The sequence below is a fragment of the Pelodiscus sinensis genome, chromosome 11, assembly GCF_049634645.1.
Source record: "Pelodiscus sinensis isolate JC-2024 chromosome 11, ASM4963464v1, whole genome shotgun sequence".
NCBI lineage: Eukaryota > Metazoa > Chordata > Testudines > Trionychidae > Pelodiscus > Pelodiscus sinensis.
This window is the reverse complement of record NC_134721.1, coordinates 23,734,414-23,752,874: the sequence shown is the minus strand read 5'-3', so window position 1 is coordinate 23,752,874 and position 18,461 is coordinate 23,734,414. Positions and strand designations below refer to the sequence as shown.

Sequence of the window (18,461 nt, the reverse complement as noted above, 5' to 3'; positions counted from 1 at the left end):
ACCCAGGAGTGACTCTGGTCACCTGTCCAAAGGGATTGCCACATGTTGCAGTGGGCAGACTCAATCCTGGCAAAAATCCATTTTCTTTACAGACCACAGAGGAGCATGCTTCATGGCAACCTGTCCATGCAGTTTCCTGTGTAAACTCTGGGGATCTGGATTTAGTAACAGCAGGTTATTCCTGCCAAGAGCGACTGAGCAGATTTCATGTACAGTGTTCTGAAACATCCCTCTTGGACTCCCATGGGAAAGCTGGTGACCCTGGAGTTTACTCTGTGACAATGCCCAGTGACTCCTTAACCAGGGATGAGAGCTTAGCTTTCAGGACTGCATGCAGCACGGCAGCAGAGGAGCCCGATGCAATCTTGGGCTGAGTATTTTTTAACACAGTACATCATTAAGCTGCAGGGCTCATTGGCACAAATGTCCCTGAGACCAAGAATTGACAGGGTTCAAAGCAGCACCGGACATTTGTACGGATAACGAGAAGATCCACAGCTATGTTAGATAGGACAGGTGGAGCATAGTGCTAAGTGACAAGAGTTAGAAAGGAATTTCCTCGATAGGGAGGTTATTCCTAGAGTCCTGCACGATGCGTCATCTGTATCGGTATCCGCAAAAATGAGCAGCAAATCTCCGCACCAACATCTGCAGATACAGATACTCGTGGATATTAAAGCAGATGTCCACGGATTTGCAGGGCTCTAGTTACTCCACCACTGACCATGAGCAGGGCTCGACAAACCATGGCAAAATCCACTCACCAGCCCCGCACCGTGCATGCACCAGACCCGCACTGCGCATGCGCGTGCCGCCGGTGAACGGGCGAGTAGATACACGGATTTGTCGAGCCCTGACCATGAGAGTGCACCTAGCAGAAGTGTCTGGTACTAGCGTCTGTTGGAGCTATGACCGGTGTGAGCCAGTCAGATATTTCTGACTCGTCAGGGAGCCCAGAGGCAGCTCTGGGGAGGCAATGCCTGGGGAAGTCCGGGCAGCTCTGGGGACTGTGGTACCAGAAAGATGTTGGTAGATTGTAGGAAATGTGGAGAAGAGCAGTGGAGAGGGGAAAAGTTGGGAGAATTAAGTCTGTGTAGGGAAGCTGAGCAGTGGTAGTGGGGGGAGGGTCTAGAGTCTCTTGAAGGGCCAAACTCCAAGGAAGCAGAGAAGCTGATGGGCCGTTGCAGGAGTAACGGGGCGATGGCAAACCTGAAATGCACAGGCGTGTTTTCCGGATTGCTACATCTGCAGGGCTGGGGAATGGTGGAAATCCCCTGGCTTGGCACAGGGGAGTGGCCAAAGCATCCACTGCTGGCCTCCGGGAGTGGGGCTGGGGCTGTCGCCTAGGGCCGGCTCATCTCTGCTACAGTGATTCGGAGACCTTAACCCTTGTGCGGCTGGCATCGTGCTGCCTGGCAGAGGGAAGGTCACTGCAGCCATAAAGCGATCAGATGTTTCACCAGCAGGCTGCTCCCAGGCACTGAAACATGGGCTCAGCCTGTACCCGTCCTTCTGGGGGACCCCAGCTCACCCAACCACCAGCCTGCATTGCTGCTGTCCCCGGCTTATCCCTCACAGGAGGGGGACCCCTAGCGCTGGCACTCCTGTGCCGTGTGTTTGCCACTCGCTTCCCCTATGTGGGTGTTGAGTTTTCAGTCACACATGGGGAGAGGGTTGCTCTTCTCTGCCAGAGACCTGCACTGCCCCCTTCTGCTCCCAGCTTTGTTCCTCTGTGGCTGCACTGACTGCGCTTCGCTCCGCGAGGCCTACGTTGGACAAAAGCCTGGGTCCACACCCCATCTGCACTGCATCTGCCCTTCTCTTGAACTGGGACATGGAGCCTCTGGAGACCATCTGCACAATCAAGGCGGCTCTCTGTGTGTCTGCAGGGGCTTCACTTCCTCATCTCAGACAGGGTGGTTGCATTACACTGACCCTTCTCCCCAGCCCTGCGCACGTGGTCCTGGATACCCGTGTGTCTGTCCATGATGCATCTTGCACATGCTGGTCAATGTGAATGCAAGGAGGCCACTGCATGGCTACAGCCCTTACTGACATTAATATCAATATTTGTATTAATATCATTGCCGCTGTCGTTTTCTACTGCACTTGATTTATTCAGTTGTGTGTGTTTGTTGCACGGCTGACCGTTCATTTCCAGGAGACTTGTCCAACACCATCCACCTACCCAGCTCCGTGGCTCCTCCCTGCACAATAACATCTTGTCCCCTCTCCTCCTGCTCCCCAAAACGGCACCTCCTTCCCTCCCAGCGTCACAATGTCTGCTTAATTTAGTGCATGCAAGTGCACACAGATTGGCTTCTGGTTTTCCTCAGTGCCGAGGTTGCTCTTGATTGGAGTGGTGCGGGGTGACCTTAGCTTCCCCTCGCTGCTGACCGGGCACAGTAATTAATGTTGACATAGACTTCAGAACATGTTTAGGAGAAGTAATCGGCCTTGGTGCAGGATGCAGAGTTATTAATTACAGGGAATCATCCCCTTACAGCTGCAAATGCACTTGCTTTCATTGTAAGCCAAGGCCACTGCTACTGTGATCTGGCTCTCTCAGAGGGGTGGGGGTTAGTTCTAGCTCTCCTTTAGTCCCTAACCCCAACTGGGTGGAGGGGGGGCACTTGTCCTGGCTTCCACCAGAGTCCCAGTGTTCATGAATCTACCTTCCCCCAGGCTTGCAGGAGACTCAGACAGGCCTGGCCTGGCCATGGGGCCCTCTGCTGTTACCGCTCAGCACAAAAGTGTCACTCCACAAACATCCCAACGGGATGGGAAAACTGTGCTCCACAGCACAAAATGGAGAGGACAGAGGGACCCTGACCCTCTCGTCTTCCACTGTAAGAAGGGCTTTATGCAGCTTGACCCTTTGCTGAGGAGGGGCTAATTCTTTGGCAAATAAACCTGCTACTCAGAGCCGTGAGGGGGCTGCAGCTTCATACTGTCTCCCATCCCAGTTGCTTCCTCCACTGGTTGTCCATTCGAAAGCTCTCCCTGCCCATTCCACCGTCCCCTTCTCTCCCCCTGGATTTGACACAGGAGTCGTGTTCTCCCAACGCAGACACAGTGAAATGATGGTCACGTGAGGGAGGAGAGTGAGTCCCCCCTCACAGGCGGGATAGGTTAAGGGATAGGGACCTGCAGCATGGATTTAGGACAGCTGGGCGTGGTGAGGTGGGCACTCGGAGGCTATGCTGATGGGTATCTTAAGTACCTACAGAGCTGGATGACCTTCGGAGGGGGAGGTCTGCCTCCCTCTCTGCAGCAAGCCCCAGCCAAGTCTTAGAGCTGTGCTTTTGAGGGAGTCACGCTTTCCAGTACTGTGGTATTATTTTTGGTTAACCAGTCTTGAGCAGCCCAGTCCCCACTGCCCCTCCCTGCTGAGTTCTGCGTTAACCACGGTGTTGGACAGATCCTGACTCCAAGTATAGAGGCCAGAGGGTGGATAAAAGCGTGTATGTGGGGCAGTTGTCATGTGGTTCTCCTGTGTAGCGTGGCTGTGGGGAAGGGGGCAAGAGGAAGCTGGAGATGAGCGGATACTATGTGTTCTACGAAAGCGGCTCTCGCGAGGCGAAGGGGTGTCGCCGTGCGCTGGCTCTTCTTGCTCACAGGCAAGCCGGGAGCTAGGCTTCATTCCAAGAGCTCACCTCTTGCTCTGCATACCAGGAGCTGTGCTGGGAGGCAGCCTCCTCTGAGACAAACGGGGCTGGCACGTAGCATTCTGCCCCTCTCTCCTGGCCATGGAGAACTCCTGTGTGCTGGGTGTGGGCTAAAGGGCAGGGCAGAAGCTTCCTGCCCTTTCCTGCAAGGGTCTTCCGGTGGTGTAGGCAGCTCTGGGAGCCACTCGAAAGCTGGCTGAATAACTCCGGGGCACACGGTGGGAATCCTGAGCTCTGCCTCTTGCAGAGGAGGCGTATTTGTCAACTCATGTTAAATAAAAATACCTTTGTCTGGCTTCCCTGCATAGTCAGCGCTGCCCTTCCCCCTGTGTGTGAGCAAGGGGCATGGGGAGGAGGATGCAGGGAGGGAGCAGGGCAGGAGGAGCTGGGGCGATTCGGAGAAGATGGATTTTCTTCCCTAGAACCTGTGGTCAGAGCCCCAGAGTTAGCCTGATGATGCTCTCTGGCTGATGTAGGTAGTGTACTGTCTGAGACCCATAATGGGGCATGACATAGAGGCACTGCCAGATAAAAGCCTCTGGATTTTTAGGGAGGTTATAAGATGCATCTGAAAATTGCCCTACCTAGTGGCACTCCTCCCTGCTCAGCTTGATGGCCCAGTTCTAGGCCCCCTTCTTTTGCTGGCTTTGTTTCAGGCTCAGCCCCTGAAGGGTGAGGAGGGGAGGTGTTTGAAGTCCCATTGCTCAGCCGTGGTGCTGCAGAGCCAAGCCAGTGAGAATGTAGCTGATATTTCTGTTCGACAGTCAGCACTATCTGCCAGCTTCCCGCTTTCCTGTTTAATTATTTCCTGTGTCTGTTTAGTTATCTCCAGGGAACTTAGTTCCCTGGGCAGAGCTAGTGCTTCCAAACTAGCGCTGGGCCTATGAGGTGAGGTTTGTGTCTGGATCTGGATTTAGGTTTAGATTGGGGTTTGGATCAGACAGTTCCAAATCCCCCTGAGGTTTTGGCTCCATACATTTGAAATTAAGGTCAGCTGCAGTTGGGAGACTTTTTTTCCCCATCTTAAAATGTTCTCACAGCTCAGTTGGAAGCAGAAAACAGGCCCCTTCTGGGTTTGGATCCAAACCGTGAGGGCAAATTCAGACGCAATGATTTGAATCCACCTCCTCCACCCACCTAGAATTCCTAGGGTGTGTTCTGGCCCATCTTGGCTTTGTTTTTGGCAGTTGGTTTGTGGTGAACTCGCTGTCTGCTATTGCTTCCTCAGTTAGCGTGGGGGAACAGAAGTTACAGGGCCGAGTTCAATGGCTAGGTGACAGAACTTACTTATAGGAGAGAAAGGATGAAACTGAGTCAATGAAAATTTAGACAGAATATTGGGGAACCTTTCCCAACAAGGAGACATGCTAGACAGTGGAATTATTTTTAAAGAGAAGAGGTGGAAACCTCATTGACATGTAAGGTGTGTCTAGACTACAGGGTTTTGTCGACAAAAGTGGACTTTTGTCGACAAAACTATACCTGCGTTACACTGCCGCCACGTTCTGTCGACAGTAAGTCGACAGAACGCAGTAGTTTTATCGACGGCAGTAAACCTCGTTTTATGAGGAATAACGCCTTGTTTCAACAGAGTTCTGTCAAAAAAAAGGCGCTGTTGCATCCACACTGTGCTTTTTCAAAAGAGAGCGTCTACACTCTCTTTTGAAAAAGCGGCTTGCTTTTTCGACAGAACTGGTTGTAGTCTAGACACCCTTTTTTGAGAGCGGTTTTGTCGCCAGTATCTGTCGACAAAGCCTCTGTTGAAAAAGGCAGGCAGTGTAGACGTACCCTGAGACATGACAAAGCCCTGGAGAAGAAAGGATGTTGATCTTTTCCTACGCCAGTTTCTGTGATTTTTAAATATACTGTGCTCTAAATGCAAACGGGAGCATGTGAGTTTGGCTGGGAAACAAAGTGTTAAAAGTTGCAAGGGAGAAAAAAAAGCAGATTAAATAAAGCAAATACACTTGTGTAAGCTTCATATAATTTAATCAGGTTTGCTTTTATTTGTCCCCTTAATCAGAATGAGTGTAACACTAGCTATTACAAGTGACGGGGAAGGAGCTCTTATACACACTAATCCAAAGCCAAGTCTTACAGCCGTCATTAACAGCTCCCTTTTGCTTTGGGTTTGTGTGGGTTTGGGTTTTTTTCCCATTTCTTTGTGTGAATTTAAAGCCTGATTAAATATTTAATGCTTTATTGTTCATTTACTTCTGCTAATGATCAGTGAGTTAGACACAAAGCCGCAGCAAAGCGGGGAGGCAGGGTTTCAGCGAGGGTGCACTCAGTGATGCCGTGTGTGACAGATGCTTTGCGCTCTCCGCTGCCGTGCTCTTCTCTCCCCTGCACGACACCCGGATAAGATCACTGGGGTAGGACAGGACCAATTTCCCAGCTTATCAAGCATTGGCTGCTCCACTAGCTGGGAACACGGCTGCGATAGGATCGTGCCATCTGATCCCCATATCTCCCTGCCAAGCGGAAGACGATGTTTATTTTGAAATTGCGCTGCCATCATCGCCTGAGCCCAGCTGAAATCAGTCAGTGCGGCAGGCACGTGGCAGGCAGCCTGGTGCAGAGTTGACCGTGGAAGGCAGTGGTGCCTCATGCTTGCCCTCTGCCCAAAGAACGCCCCCCCCCTTCTCACCCTTCCTTTCAGTGGCTTCGCCCTCAGACTTTAGCAGAGGCAGAAAGTGCTGGAGGGCTAGCCTAGAACCGGGGAGAGGCAAGGTCAGTGTCCCTGCTCTGTCACATTCGTTCCACGTGATGATGGACATGTGGGCAGCACTGTTTCAGTGCACACTAGGGAACGCAGTACTCAGCGCACTGTTATTGGCATGACATGCTAGAGCTTTACACCCAGCTTGGTGTACAGTAAGTGCTTGTATAGACGTGCTCTTTTCTCTCCAGGCCTCGGTTCCCCAGAGGGAAGAGGAGAATAATAGCACTGCCCACCTTACAGGGATTCTGAGGGGGGATTGGGAGGTGCTCAGTTACTAGCGAAGTAGAGAGATGCACGGAGTCTGTCTGTCTGCAAGGCAGATACCACACGGGGGTAAGATTCCTCACCAGCCTGCCTCACCTCTGTCCTGCCAGGACCCCTTGTAGGAGCAAGTTCTTTCTCCGTCACCTGGGCATGGTTTGTCCCGTCTGCTGAGAGTGCTGGCAAGAGGCAGTGAGTGCAGCTGGTGTGAGGTGGACACGTGGCGCGTTGGAATAGGCTGTGACCCACAAACTCATGGTCCCACGTACTATCCAAAAGCTATCTGCTGGAGGCCAGGGAAAGGGGAGGTTTGTCTTGGGGGGAATGTTCAGAATTTGGAATTAGTTTCTGCTGTGAAACATTAAGTTGAAACATCGAGAAATTTCACAGAATGAAAAATGCCAAAAAGTTTCAATCTCAGCAAAATAATGGGAGGTGTCGAAGCCCCATTTTTCATTTCGAGCTGACATTTTGAAATGAAAAATGTGGCTTTGTTCCAAACGCTGACTTGAAACGACATTTTCATTTTGATTCTCCCGATAGAAAAATGGGGAAAATATTCATTAACATTGACATTTTCCCACAGAAAATATTTTACTTTGATGAAACCATGCTGTTTCCCAGTGGGAACACTTTGAGTGTGAAAAATTTCATCCATCTCTACTAACAGCTGCCAGTTGCTGCTGACCCCACAACTAGTACTAGTGAGGTGGAGGTAGAAACCCCTCCATCCATCAGCTCCCCCTTCTTTCTCTGCCCGGGTTTCTTGCCCCGGACACAGACATGACTGCAGTACAGAGCCGAGCAGGTCTGAAACGTAACATAAATGTACAGGATAGGTGAAGTATTTTGGGCTTCTTGTGCTGAGACCCAGCCAGAAAAGTTTGGACACCTATAACATTTAGTAGGCTCAACGTTTTGGCAGTCCTTTCTTTTGGAAAGGAAGAAAATGGTGAGATTGTTTCTTATGCTTATGGAACATCCAATGGGCTGGTCCGGTGTCTTTGTTGGGTACAGCGTGAATTATGCTTCCCATTGGATGAAATTGGAAGTTACTCTCTGTGGGTACGTCTGGACTGCAGGCTTTTGTCGACAGAAGTTTTGTCAACAGATACTGTTGACAAAGCTTCTGTCGACAAAGAGCATCTAGACCACATCCAGTTCTGTCGACAAGGCAAGCCGCTTTGTTGACACGAGAGTGTAGACGCAAAGGACAGTGTAGATGCAATAACACCTTCTAGCGACAGAACTCTGTCGACAAAAGACGTTATTCCTCGTAGAATGAGGTTTACCGCCGTAAACAAAACTGCTGAGTTCTGTCAACGTTATGTCGATAAAACTCAGAGGCAGTGTAGACGCAGGTATAGTTTTGTCGACAAAAGTCTACTTTTGTCGAAAAAACCCTGTAGTCTAGACACACCCTGTGCGTGTGCATGACGCTGTTAGCCCGACAGATACACATTGCCAAAGTGTAAAAAAGCACCAGTCTGCCCAAGTCTCTGTTGGAGGAAGGTGTGATTCCTCTCAGTAGGGCTGCATGCTGGAGAGGAAGAATGAGTCTGTGGGGGTGCTATTCTGGGCTAGCCACCGCGACTGCTCTGAAGGCATCTCTCTGCAGAGCGTCTCTTCTCCACTCAGGCAGTGTCCTCAAACAACGTCCCTCCGCTCTGGGCAAAGTGGTGGCCTGTGGCCTGTGGCCTGTTACCAGTGCAGAGCACAGGTTCCCAGTGGTGGAAGACAGCAGCCTCTACAAGGACATATGGGGTACCTGGTGTCATCCAATAGCATTTCTGCTCTTTGTACCTTGAGCAACAGTTGGGGGAGGATCTGCTAGCTACCCCCCTGTTTTTTAACCCTTTTCTTTTCACTCTTGCCAGCCCCACCCACCGTTAGGCCCTGCCCCCACTGAAACCCTCCTGCTAGCCGCAGATGACTGGGTGTGCTCCATTTGGAGCCTGGCAGCACCCAGTGGTGAGGGGGTGTCCGGTTAGAGGGATGGTGCCTCTGGCTTTTCATACTGAGGGGACAAGGGTGGTAATTTAATCTAAGGGAGCTCTCTGCTGTGCCAGGAAGGCTGTGCAGCAGGGGTGGGTAATCACAGGCATCTGGCCCCCTGGATCCAACCCCTGAGGCTTAGCCTCCCCCTCCTTCCCCCTACCAGGCTGCTCCCCCACTCTGATGTAAAAGGGGAAAGTGGGGACTGTCTTTCTCCTTCTCAGTCAGGGGCCGCATTGCTGAGGGGTGGTTTGGTTTGGGGTTTTTTTGCTTTTCACGTGTGTGTGGCCCCCGACTGATATTTCTGAGGGTGAGTGGCCCCCGACTCAAAGAAGGTTCCCCGCTCCCGTTGTACAGCATGCTCCCAGATTGTAAGTCCCTGCCCTGAGCCCATTGGCACTGTCACCCGCACATGAGCAGTATGTGCCATACCCAGCCAGGTAGCCCTGTGGCATTACAAGAGGAAAACTGTGCCCAAATAATAGAAAGGGGATGACATGCAGCAAAGCCATTCTGAGTTCCCCACTAGCAGATATAAAAGCAGAAGATGGCTGATGAATAGAGTTAGAGGGAGACTTCCCGGTAGGAAGAGATTAGAAAGGCTGAGTTTAGACATGAGATAGTAAGAGAGGATTCAATGGCTCAGAGAAGGGAAATCAGGCCCCTCTTACCATTATGTATTCTTTGTGTTACTGTAGTGCTTAGGTAGGGCAGCATAACAGTCGGTGAACTGGTAAGACAGCCAATTGGAAAGTGACAGGAGGAAATCTTTTTTGACACAGTGTGTAATTAATCTGTGGAATTCACTGCCACAAGGTATATTTGAGGACAAAGGCTGAGCAGGAGTAAGGAAAAGATGCGACATACCTGTTGATAGAACCCTCCCTTATATTAAATACATTTGTATTTTGTGTAGAAGGACTATAACCTTCATGCTTTCTGGTGTGTGCCAACCACTTACCACTGGGGTTTGGAAGACCCCACAGGCCAGTTATTCCAGAACTGTTCACTGTGGGGAGGAGGGGGTACCTGGTCTGACAATTCCCATGGTCCTGGATTTCCTGCTGGCGTGCAGTGTGCCTGGTAGTGCACAGGAGGTCACGTGCTGGTCTGAGCTCTCTGAAGCACAGCATGGGAAGCAGACTAAGTCCAGGACACTAACACGTAGTTTCCCTTCCTTCTCTCTCATATCTGCCCCCACCTCTGATTCAGTGGTTATTTTGTCCCCTCAGGTGCAGGCGAATGTGGAGAAGTCCTTGACCCTCTTTGGACAGCTTTTGAACAAGAAGCATTTCCTGCTGACCTTCATCCGCACCTTGGAGGCACAGCGCAGCTTCTCCATGCGGGACCGGGGCAACGTGGCTTCCCTGATCATGACAGCGCTGCAGGGGGAGATGGAGTATGCCACGGGTGTGCTGAAGCAGCTTCTCTCCGACCTGATTGAGAAGAACCTGGAGAGTAAGAACCACCCCAAGCTGCTCTTGCGGAGGTGAGTGTCTGTCTAAACCACATTTCGCACTGACACTGACGCAGCCTCCAGCCCTGTGCTACTGGTACAAAAAGTGCCCCACAGTCTCATTGCTGATGTGCAAAGCTCCATGAAAGTCCCGCTGGGTCTGTGCCTCCGGGGATGATTCCCGCACCTCCCCATCTCAGTGACGGGGAAGCATCAGTTCTGATGCCATTGGCCACGGTGGCGCGTCAGAGCATCTGCCGTGGGAAAGCAGAGATGTTCTGTCCGTCGCTCTGGCCATGTGGGTCTGTGGTTCCTTGTGGCCAAACTCCGGAGAGCACAGCAGGTTGGCATGCGAATCGCTGCCCCACTGCTGCCCCCCATCCCTGTGTATGCCTGTGCGTGTGCTGGAAGTGCACTGTGCCCCTTTTGTGAGGTGATCAGCAGGGCTGGTGGCTGTGGTGGCAGCTTGCAGTGGATATGAGGGTGAAGCATTTCCTTGGCCGTGTGAGACATTCACTCAGGAGTTCCCTGCCAGAGATGGGTGTGGGACCTGGGGAAAGGCTCCCTGAGTTGCGGGTAGTTGGCAGCTTAGAGAACACTGTGGGTTTGGTTTTAAGCCAGGGATTTAGGAGCTATTTGGGAGCCATTGCTTTTTGCACATTGAACCCTTCGGTGCTGGAGATGGAACGTTCTCAGGGTACCAGGCTGTTCCTTGCAAGTGGGGCTTTCAGTATCCTCCTCTCTTGACCATGTTTTTCTCTGCAGTAATTCACAACCTTTGCCTGTGGATTTCCTCCTCACCCCAACCTGTCTCTGGCTGCTTTGAGGTGTAGCGGGAGGGCCAGACATACCCCAAGCCATCCTCCCATCCTGCCTTTGCAGTCTTTCAAATTGGTCACCTGTCTAACATCTGTGGAGTCCTAGGGTTGAGGTTAGCCAAGAGTCCCGCCAGATCTGACATTGGACGGCTGCTGTGTTGTATTGGTCGTGGTACAGGGCCCCTGCCACGTGTGCATTGGGTGGCAGGCTGCAGGGGCAGGAGCCACTGGCAGGACCAATGCCTTGGACCTGTAACTTGTTGGTTTCCACCCAACCCAGTTTTTCACCTGTCTATGGCTGTGCGAGCTGTCTGGCTGCCCCAGGTGCAGCTGCAAGCCTGCTGCGATGTGTGTGCTTTCCTATCTGCCTTTCCCTCCTATTGGTGTATTCCCAGCCTGGAGGCTGGAGCTGTGACCTCCTTGTGCCGGTTGGAGTTTCAGTGCTGACTCTCCGAGAGCTGAGGTGGCTGAGCTGGGCAGTTCTCAACTGGAAGCCTGTTATTGCTGCTGCTTTTTGGAAGTGCAGGGAGAGCCACTTTTGAGTGAGAAATGGAGCTTCCTCCTCTGCCAGAGCCTGAGCCCTCTGTCTCCAGGAGGCTTCCTGGGCCCGGCTAGCATGAGAGAGGGAAAGCACAGCCATGGCTTCCTCACTGCTAACTCTGGGGCTTTTAGCTTCACCCGTATGCGTAGCTGTTGGATGAGTGGGGCAGGTGCTGGCATCGTGCACTAAAAGCAAATTGATCCATGGCTAACAGCTGCTCAGACGTCTGGAACTCCGCATCTTTGAGGACGCTCCGTGGAGTTGGAGACCTGGGGTGAGCCAGCACAGGCTGCTGCTACCTCTGCAGCAATGCTCCCAGCTGCGTCCTGCTGGCATTTCAGTGCGCTCTCTGGCATCCTGCCATTCTCACCAGCATTCCAGTGTCCTGGAGAACATCCTAGTGCCCCAGCCGTTCCCACGAGCGTTCCAGCCTCCGGCAGCGTCTCACCGACATCCCAGTGCCCTGCCATTCCTGATGGCATTTTGGCACTTGGAGCATGTGCTGGCACCACTCCTGACAACCTGACCTTTCCCTAGGCCAGCAGGTCAGCACTTCCACACTTGTGAGACTCTCAGACGTATTTTCCTTTCCCTCCGTGGCCCTAGTAGCTGACTCCCTGGTTGGCGGCCGCCAATTATACGTGCAGCTCCCACCTGACTGGAACACTCCAGTGTGTCTCCTACAACAGCCTGAGGCTTCCCGTCTGCAGCAGACCTCTTGTCACCATAGGGCTGGGCCATATGACCAGGCCATAGGGGATCTCAAGCAAAAGTCAAGTGGATTTTCACAAGCGGGTTGTCTGGCAGGGGGCAGGCCAGGAGCAGGAAGGGAGTGTGAGCAGGTGGCAGGCTTCCAGCTCTGCCCCATCAATATTTAAGGACAGCTCTGAGCTCTCCTATCACGGACCAACGAATATTGAAAGATACACAAAGTGCAGAACAAAATCAGATAATAAATGACACTGTCCCAGGGCCACGCGCCTCCTTCCTTCCTTGAGTTCACCTTTCCCCAGCACTGCAGCTCCTGAGCGCTCCAGAAGGGATGTGTGGATTGAAGAACAGCCGTGGAACCTTCTTCCTGGACTAGGTGTGAGCCGGGGAGGCAGAGGCAGAGGCCATGGTATGAACATGCTGCCAGAACAGATCAGGGGAGCTGGACAGTGATTCTTCACCTGCAGCCTGCCAGCCAAGTCGAGGGGGAGGTGTGTGTATGTGCTCAGGGTTTCCAAGGTCTGCTGGCCTTTGCTTGGATGTTATTTCGGGGCTTGCTGCCCGTTTGGGCACGGAGATTGATTTCCAAAGAGTGGAATTTTTCATCAGAAGTACCAGGATGGGAAGGACCCAAAGGGGCTTTCACTAGCCACCCCCTGTCTGTTTGTTTCTCTTTGGGTGATTCCTTCCTCTCCCCGTGCCACGGTTTTCCCATCTGTAAAATGGGGTGACCCCTACCTCCCAGGAGCGCTGTACTCTTAATGCCTGCCCTGAATAACGCATGTGGAAGGTGCCTGGGAAGGGTATATGGACCAAGTTTTGGCCCTTGACCTGGTGAGGACTTGGTTTCAGTAAGGCCCTGGGGACGTGACCCTACGGGTTTCCTTTCTCTGCACAACCTCACCATTCTCCTCCTCCCCAGCATACTGCTCGCCCCGCCCTGCCCCTCCCCTCTTCCAGACACTCTCTGCTTGGCACACAACAACTGGGTTCACTGAAATATTTAAGCCAGAAGATCAGACTGAGGGTCACTTGGAGCATCACAGAGCCGCAGCCAAGTAAAGCTTCAGAAACAAGCAAATCAATGAAATATAAATAAAAGGCGAGTGAATGAGCCCTGGTTTCAGGAGCCGTGGCAGCGGTGCAAGGCCAGCAAGGAAGGCAGGGCCCAACCCTCACTACGCCTGTCTCGGCTTGCACAGGTGCAGGAGGAGTTTTTGTTCCCAGTGGACGTGAGCAGCACGGCTCACTTAACGCAGCATGTGCTGAATTTCTTCAAGTGCATTGGAGGAGCTGTGAGGGCCCACAAGTAGAACAGGGCTGGAGCAAGGGGTCCTGGCAGATTGCAGCATGGGATTCAGGGCTCAGTAGCAAGGAGGACTGCAGGGCAGGACTGAGGTGCATTGGTGATGGCTTGTCCTAGCTTGATCCCTTTCCTGTTACTCTCATGTCATTGTGGTGTGGTTATACTTACAGAATGAGCCAATTTCCACCAGCTGCCCGTGCCTGCAGACACACGCTCAAGAGCTGAATTCTGGGCTATTCCTCCTCCATCCTTTGCAGCTGGTGGAGCCAAGGCTGGCTCTGTTTTAACATCAACAGTAACATGATTAACCAGACTGGGGAGATCTGGTGTTTCGTTATTTCACTGGAGTATAATCCCCCCATGGCTGTGACACCTGGCCATGCCCAGATAAACACAAATGTCTGTTTGCAACCAGCCAGGACTGTGGAACAGTCTCCTGAGGGAGGTGGCAGAAGCTGCCGTGAAATTACCGGGATGGTCTATTCTGCGACTCTAGTACAGTCCAGAGGGATGTCTGGTAAATTTCTCATTGTCCTAGGGCTGGGGGAGGAAGCAACCTTCCCAGCACTCCGCCTCTTCCACTCGAGGCTCCACTCCCTACCGGAGCCAAGCTCCCCCACTGCAAAGGCAGGTCTGCAGCTCCCCTGCACTCCCGCAAGCCACCTCCCACTGCAGAGGCAGGTCTCCAAGCCCCCTGCATGAGCCTTCCCGGCCCTGGAGCATGGGGCACATGCTCCCAGCCTCCTTGGCCCCGGAGCACAGGAAGGGCTCACTACCCCAGCATCTCTAGCCTCAGTGTGGCTGAAGCCTGGGTGGCAACCCAGGATCCTGGCTGAAGCAGGGGGCGGAGTGTGGGCAGGGCCATGCCTGGCAGTTTGAGAAGGCAATGCCTTCCCTTGCCTCTAGCACCCACCGCCCATGTTCGTTTTCATCTGTGGTTCCCTCTTATCCATGATACCTTTTCCTTCTCACATGCGCCTCTCCCCCAGCAATGCAGGCTGAGGTGGGGGGCAGGACTGATCAAAAGCCAATCACATGAAATTAACACTAGGCATGGTGATCTGCTCCAAACAATCTGTGATCGTTAATTGTTCCCTTCCATCCTCCCGGCGTGCTGCTTTCTTTGTGTCATCAGGACTCAGTTCCGAGTCTGCATGGCTCCAAGCATCGGGGTTTTTTTGTTTTTTAAATAAAGGCTTTTCTCGCTGTTCCTCTTTGCTCCCCTGGTGCAGCAGTTACCTTCTCAGGGTCATTAGTGTTGCTTGTGCTTTTGTGAGCATCTGCATTCGAAAATAGCTGATCTGATGATTAATGGATGGAGCAGCCAAAAAAGCATAACTAGTGCATTTCAATGGGAACTGTCTGGGTTTTTTCTTTTTAAGGAAGTGCTAGTGGCTTTTCAAAAAAATGAACGCGTTAAAGGCAATGGTGATCCTTGTGATCGTGCGAGCCCTCTCACATGCAAGGACATGCACCTTGCAGGCAGACACTGTGCAAGTTGCCTCCATGCATCCTGCCCCATTCACCTCAGTCCAGGCCTGCACCATTTGCCGCTGTTCCCTTCCTGCCCTGCCCCCATAGTTTGGCTGATCACCTCACTGCCAGTCCATCGCACACGGCTCTGTCAGTGCATCTCAGACTTCCCCTGCTGTTCCGCCTCTAGCCCCTTCCCACAGACCTGATGCTCTGCCTCACTTCTGACCTGCAGCCCCTGCTATTCCAGGTCGAGCTCCCTGCTGCTCCGGCATGGCTAGCGGGGCTGGCATTTTTGGTGGCTTTGTGAGATCCCCAAATGTGCGTCAGAAACAATTCACAGCTTCCTGTGCCTGCTGTCCTGCAGTGTTGTGGTTTGTGATGTGATCAGGGTATGAACCGAGTTTTCCAGAGGGAAGAGGCCTCTTACAGAGCTGCTGCACCCCCTGAGGTTGACAAGCATCATTGTATCTCTCAGCACCTTCCTGTCCGGGTGTCCTGACTGACAGCTCCCAACTCCTCCTCTGTCACATTCACCTTGCTGGGAAACAGGCATGTGCCCCATAAGGACCATGGCTCTCCAGTGAGCCCACCTTCATTCCACAGTCAAGGAACTGATCACAGGGGAGAAACCCCCTGTTCCTGGTTGAGGATCCTTGCTCCGTGCTCCAAAAGAGCAGGGACGACAGCCTGTGTTTCCAGCTGGTTCATATGTAGGGTACATTGCTTGTGTAGGGTATTGTGGCTCATTGCTAGTGTGTGAGCACCACTGACCTTTACTGGCTGAAATCAGATTTCTTCAACCATGTGTCATAGGCCATGCAGGGCTAGCAGCTTATGATGATTTTCCTTTGGCTCAGGTGGTTAGGGCTTGGGCTTCTGGAGCGGGAGGCCCAGACTTGTACCCCAGCTGTGGCTGTGAAGTTCGGCATGGCCTAGGTGTGCAGTACGGTGACCAATACTGTGTTCTAGATGGCCGGGGAGTCTTTAAAATCTCCTCCTCCCATTGAAGACATTACGATGAGCCAGAGTGGGTAAAATGTATGAGACCCACCTGAAGCTCCTCAGTTCAGTAGGATAGAAGAGGAAACTGACCGGCTCCTGAGTGGGATGCTTGGGAAAACAGACCAGAGATCTCCCGTGGCGGTGGGAGGAAGGGAGGAAGGCAGGGAATGTGTGGCAGAGCATAACAGGCTCATTTGCATTGCTGCAGGGGTCTCCTGAGGGCAAGAGCCTTGCCTGCTGGTGATCCTGACTGCAAGGAATGGAGCCAGCTCTGCTTTTCCTTTCTGCTGGATTTCCTGGGGCTGAGTCCTGCAGTGAGCAGGCTGCTCTCTTATGAGTTCTCCTGAGGCAGACTCCCAAGAGGAGGGTGTCCTCTTTAGTGTTTTTATCATGGCCACCCCCAGCACGTTTACCGCCTCCTCCTGCCCCTTTGCATTGAGTTTTCTGCCATCCGGGGCATGACCTACACAGCTCATGAGAAACAGGTAGAAGGTCCCAGGCCGGGGAGACTGCAGCAAAGATCAAAGGCCTCCATTTCTCTGTTGTGACCCTCTTACTCTCTGCCCTCCATACAGGACAGAGTCTGTGGCTGAGAAGATGCTGACAAATTGGTTCACGTTCCTCCTGTACAAGTTTTTAAAGGTGAGTGTGCAAGAGACCACTAGCCCCAGGGCCAAGGCCTGGCCTCCTTCCCTGCTGGAACCATCTCTGTGTTGGGAAGAGATGGCGAGTGGGTGGAGAACCAGTAAATCTAGGTTCTGTTCCCAGGTCTGCCACTGGCTTGCTGTGTGACCGTGGGCATGTTGCAGCACTGCTTTGTGCCTCAGTTTCCCCCTTTTTCTGCAAAATAGAGCTAGTGATTCTAAGTCACCACCCCCATGTGGCAGGGTCATGAGGCTAAATCCACTCCTGTCTAGCCTAACCCACAGGCTGGCCTGCGCTGGGAATGTACAGTGGCAGAGCTATGTCTCGGGGGTGTGAAAAACCCAAACCCCTTAGAGATGCAGCTATGCTAACTGGATCCCTGGTGTAGACCACACTAGGTCTCTGGAAGAATTCTTCTGCCAGCCTCACTACCGCCTCTCGGGGGGGGTGGATTAACAGCACTGATGGGAGAGCTCCTCCTCTGGGCATGGCTGGGCTCTGTGCTGGAGCAGTACAGCTGTGCCAGTTTCAATGCAGACCCCCCCCCCCCTCCCCGCCCCCAAATGTTCTGAGCTCCCTGCATGGGAAGTGCTAGAGCAAGGCACAGTGCGGGCCTTGCTCAGCCCAGCCCAGCCCAGCCCCTGCGTCCGTGCATAGGCATTCGTCAGAGTAACGCAGGAGCCAGGGCCCCCCTCCCTGTTAAATCCCTAGCCCTGGATGCCAGGGCTTTGCAGCCCATTCGATGTAGCGCCTGCTCTGCAGCACGGCCCTGTCTGTACAGCGGCTTTGCTTTTCCCTTTATAGCTAAGGCTGTTGGGCAGGGAAATGGCACCAGGCAGGCTCCCTCAGCTCCAGCCCTTCACGCCCCCCAAGGCGGCTGTGGTGCTGACTGATGTGTTGGCAGTGTGGGGCAGGGACTCCCGCCGGGGGCATGACCAGCAGGCGCCAGGTGGACTATGGGAGTGGGCCCAGCATGGCGGATCTGCAACGTGAGAGCCAAACAGCTTCCCACTAGGCAGTTCTCTCCAGCTGTTCCTTTAGAAGGAGCCCCTTCTTTCAGCCAGACACATTGCATCTCCATACCCAGGTGACATAAGCTTTTGCCTTTCCTTCCCTGCTCTTGCAAACCCGCTGGCCAGCATTCACCCAAGCACAGCTCCATCCAGGGGAGCAAGGGAGGAAGCTGAGCTGTAAATGGGGAGGGGGCATGTTTACTACTGGCTCACTTAATACCATTCTGAGCCAATAAAATCACCTGAGTGTTGTCTATACAACTGCCCCAACTATTAGGGCTGTGCCAGTGGCAACTCGCGGAGGCAAAGTTTGCTGTCACAGTCATAGGAACAGTGGTTTGCCGCATGCTCCAGAAGGAAACAAGCTGGGTTAATGGTGCTGCTTGTTTCTCGGTCAGCGGAGCCACTGTTTACTCAGCGAGTCCTGGTGGCACGGAGCCGTTTTTGTGCGATTTCATCCCTCATTAAGATAAAGAAGGTTTGAACCATTTCCAGGAGGGGAATGTGTGAGAGCAGGCGTCCGTGCAGACCTGGAGTGATTGCCAAGGAGAGGTGATTTATAATATCATTGCATGCACTTGGCGTTGTGCCTCTGCCTAAGGATGGCCCAGATCTATACAAATACATCAGTACAGTGTCGCTTTCCGGCGGCAGGAAAGGAGCGAGGTTTTACCTTTAAAAACCTGCTACGTCCTCCTCACTCTGTGGGTTTCTATTTGCACATCACCCTTTGCGTCACAAGGGGCTTCAAAGGGCTTTGTAAATGCAGGCAGCAGACAGTCCATGCATGCCACCCTTCATCATGGCACGGGGGCAGGGAAATATTCAGGCTAAAGACATTAGG

The 18,461-nt window shown here is 52.8% G+C and overlaps 1 protein-coding gene across 7 annotated transcripts in view; it reads left to right on the top strand.

Annotated features, from left to right (window-relative positions):
• PLXNA1 (plexin A1) overlaps nucleotides 1–18,461 on the top strand; it is a 356,246-nt gene that overhangs the window by 297,180 nt on the left and 40,605 nt on the right. For all 7 annotated transcript variants that reach the window (XM_075938786.1, XM_075938783.1, XM_075938782.1 and 4 more), the window contains 2 exons: nucleotides 9,882–10,138; nucleotides 16,535–16,601. In XM_075938786.1, the coding sequence (XP_075794901.1) occupies nucleotides 9,882–10,138; nucleotides 16,535–16,601 (324 nt within the window). The remainder of the gene's footprint in view (nucleotides 1–9,881; nucleotides 10,139–16,534; nucleotides 16,602–18,461) is intronic.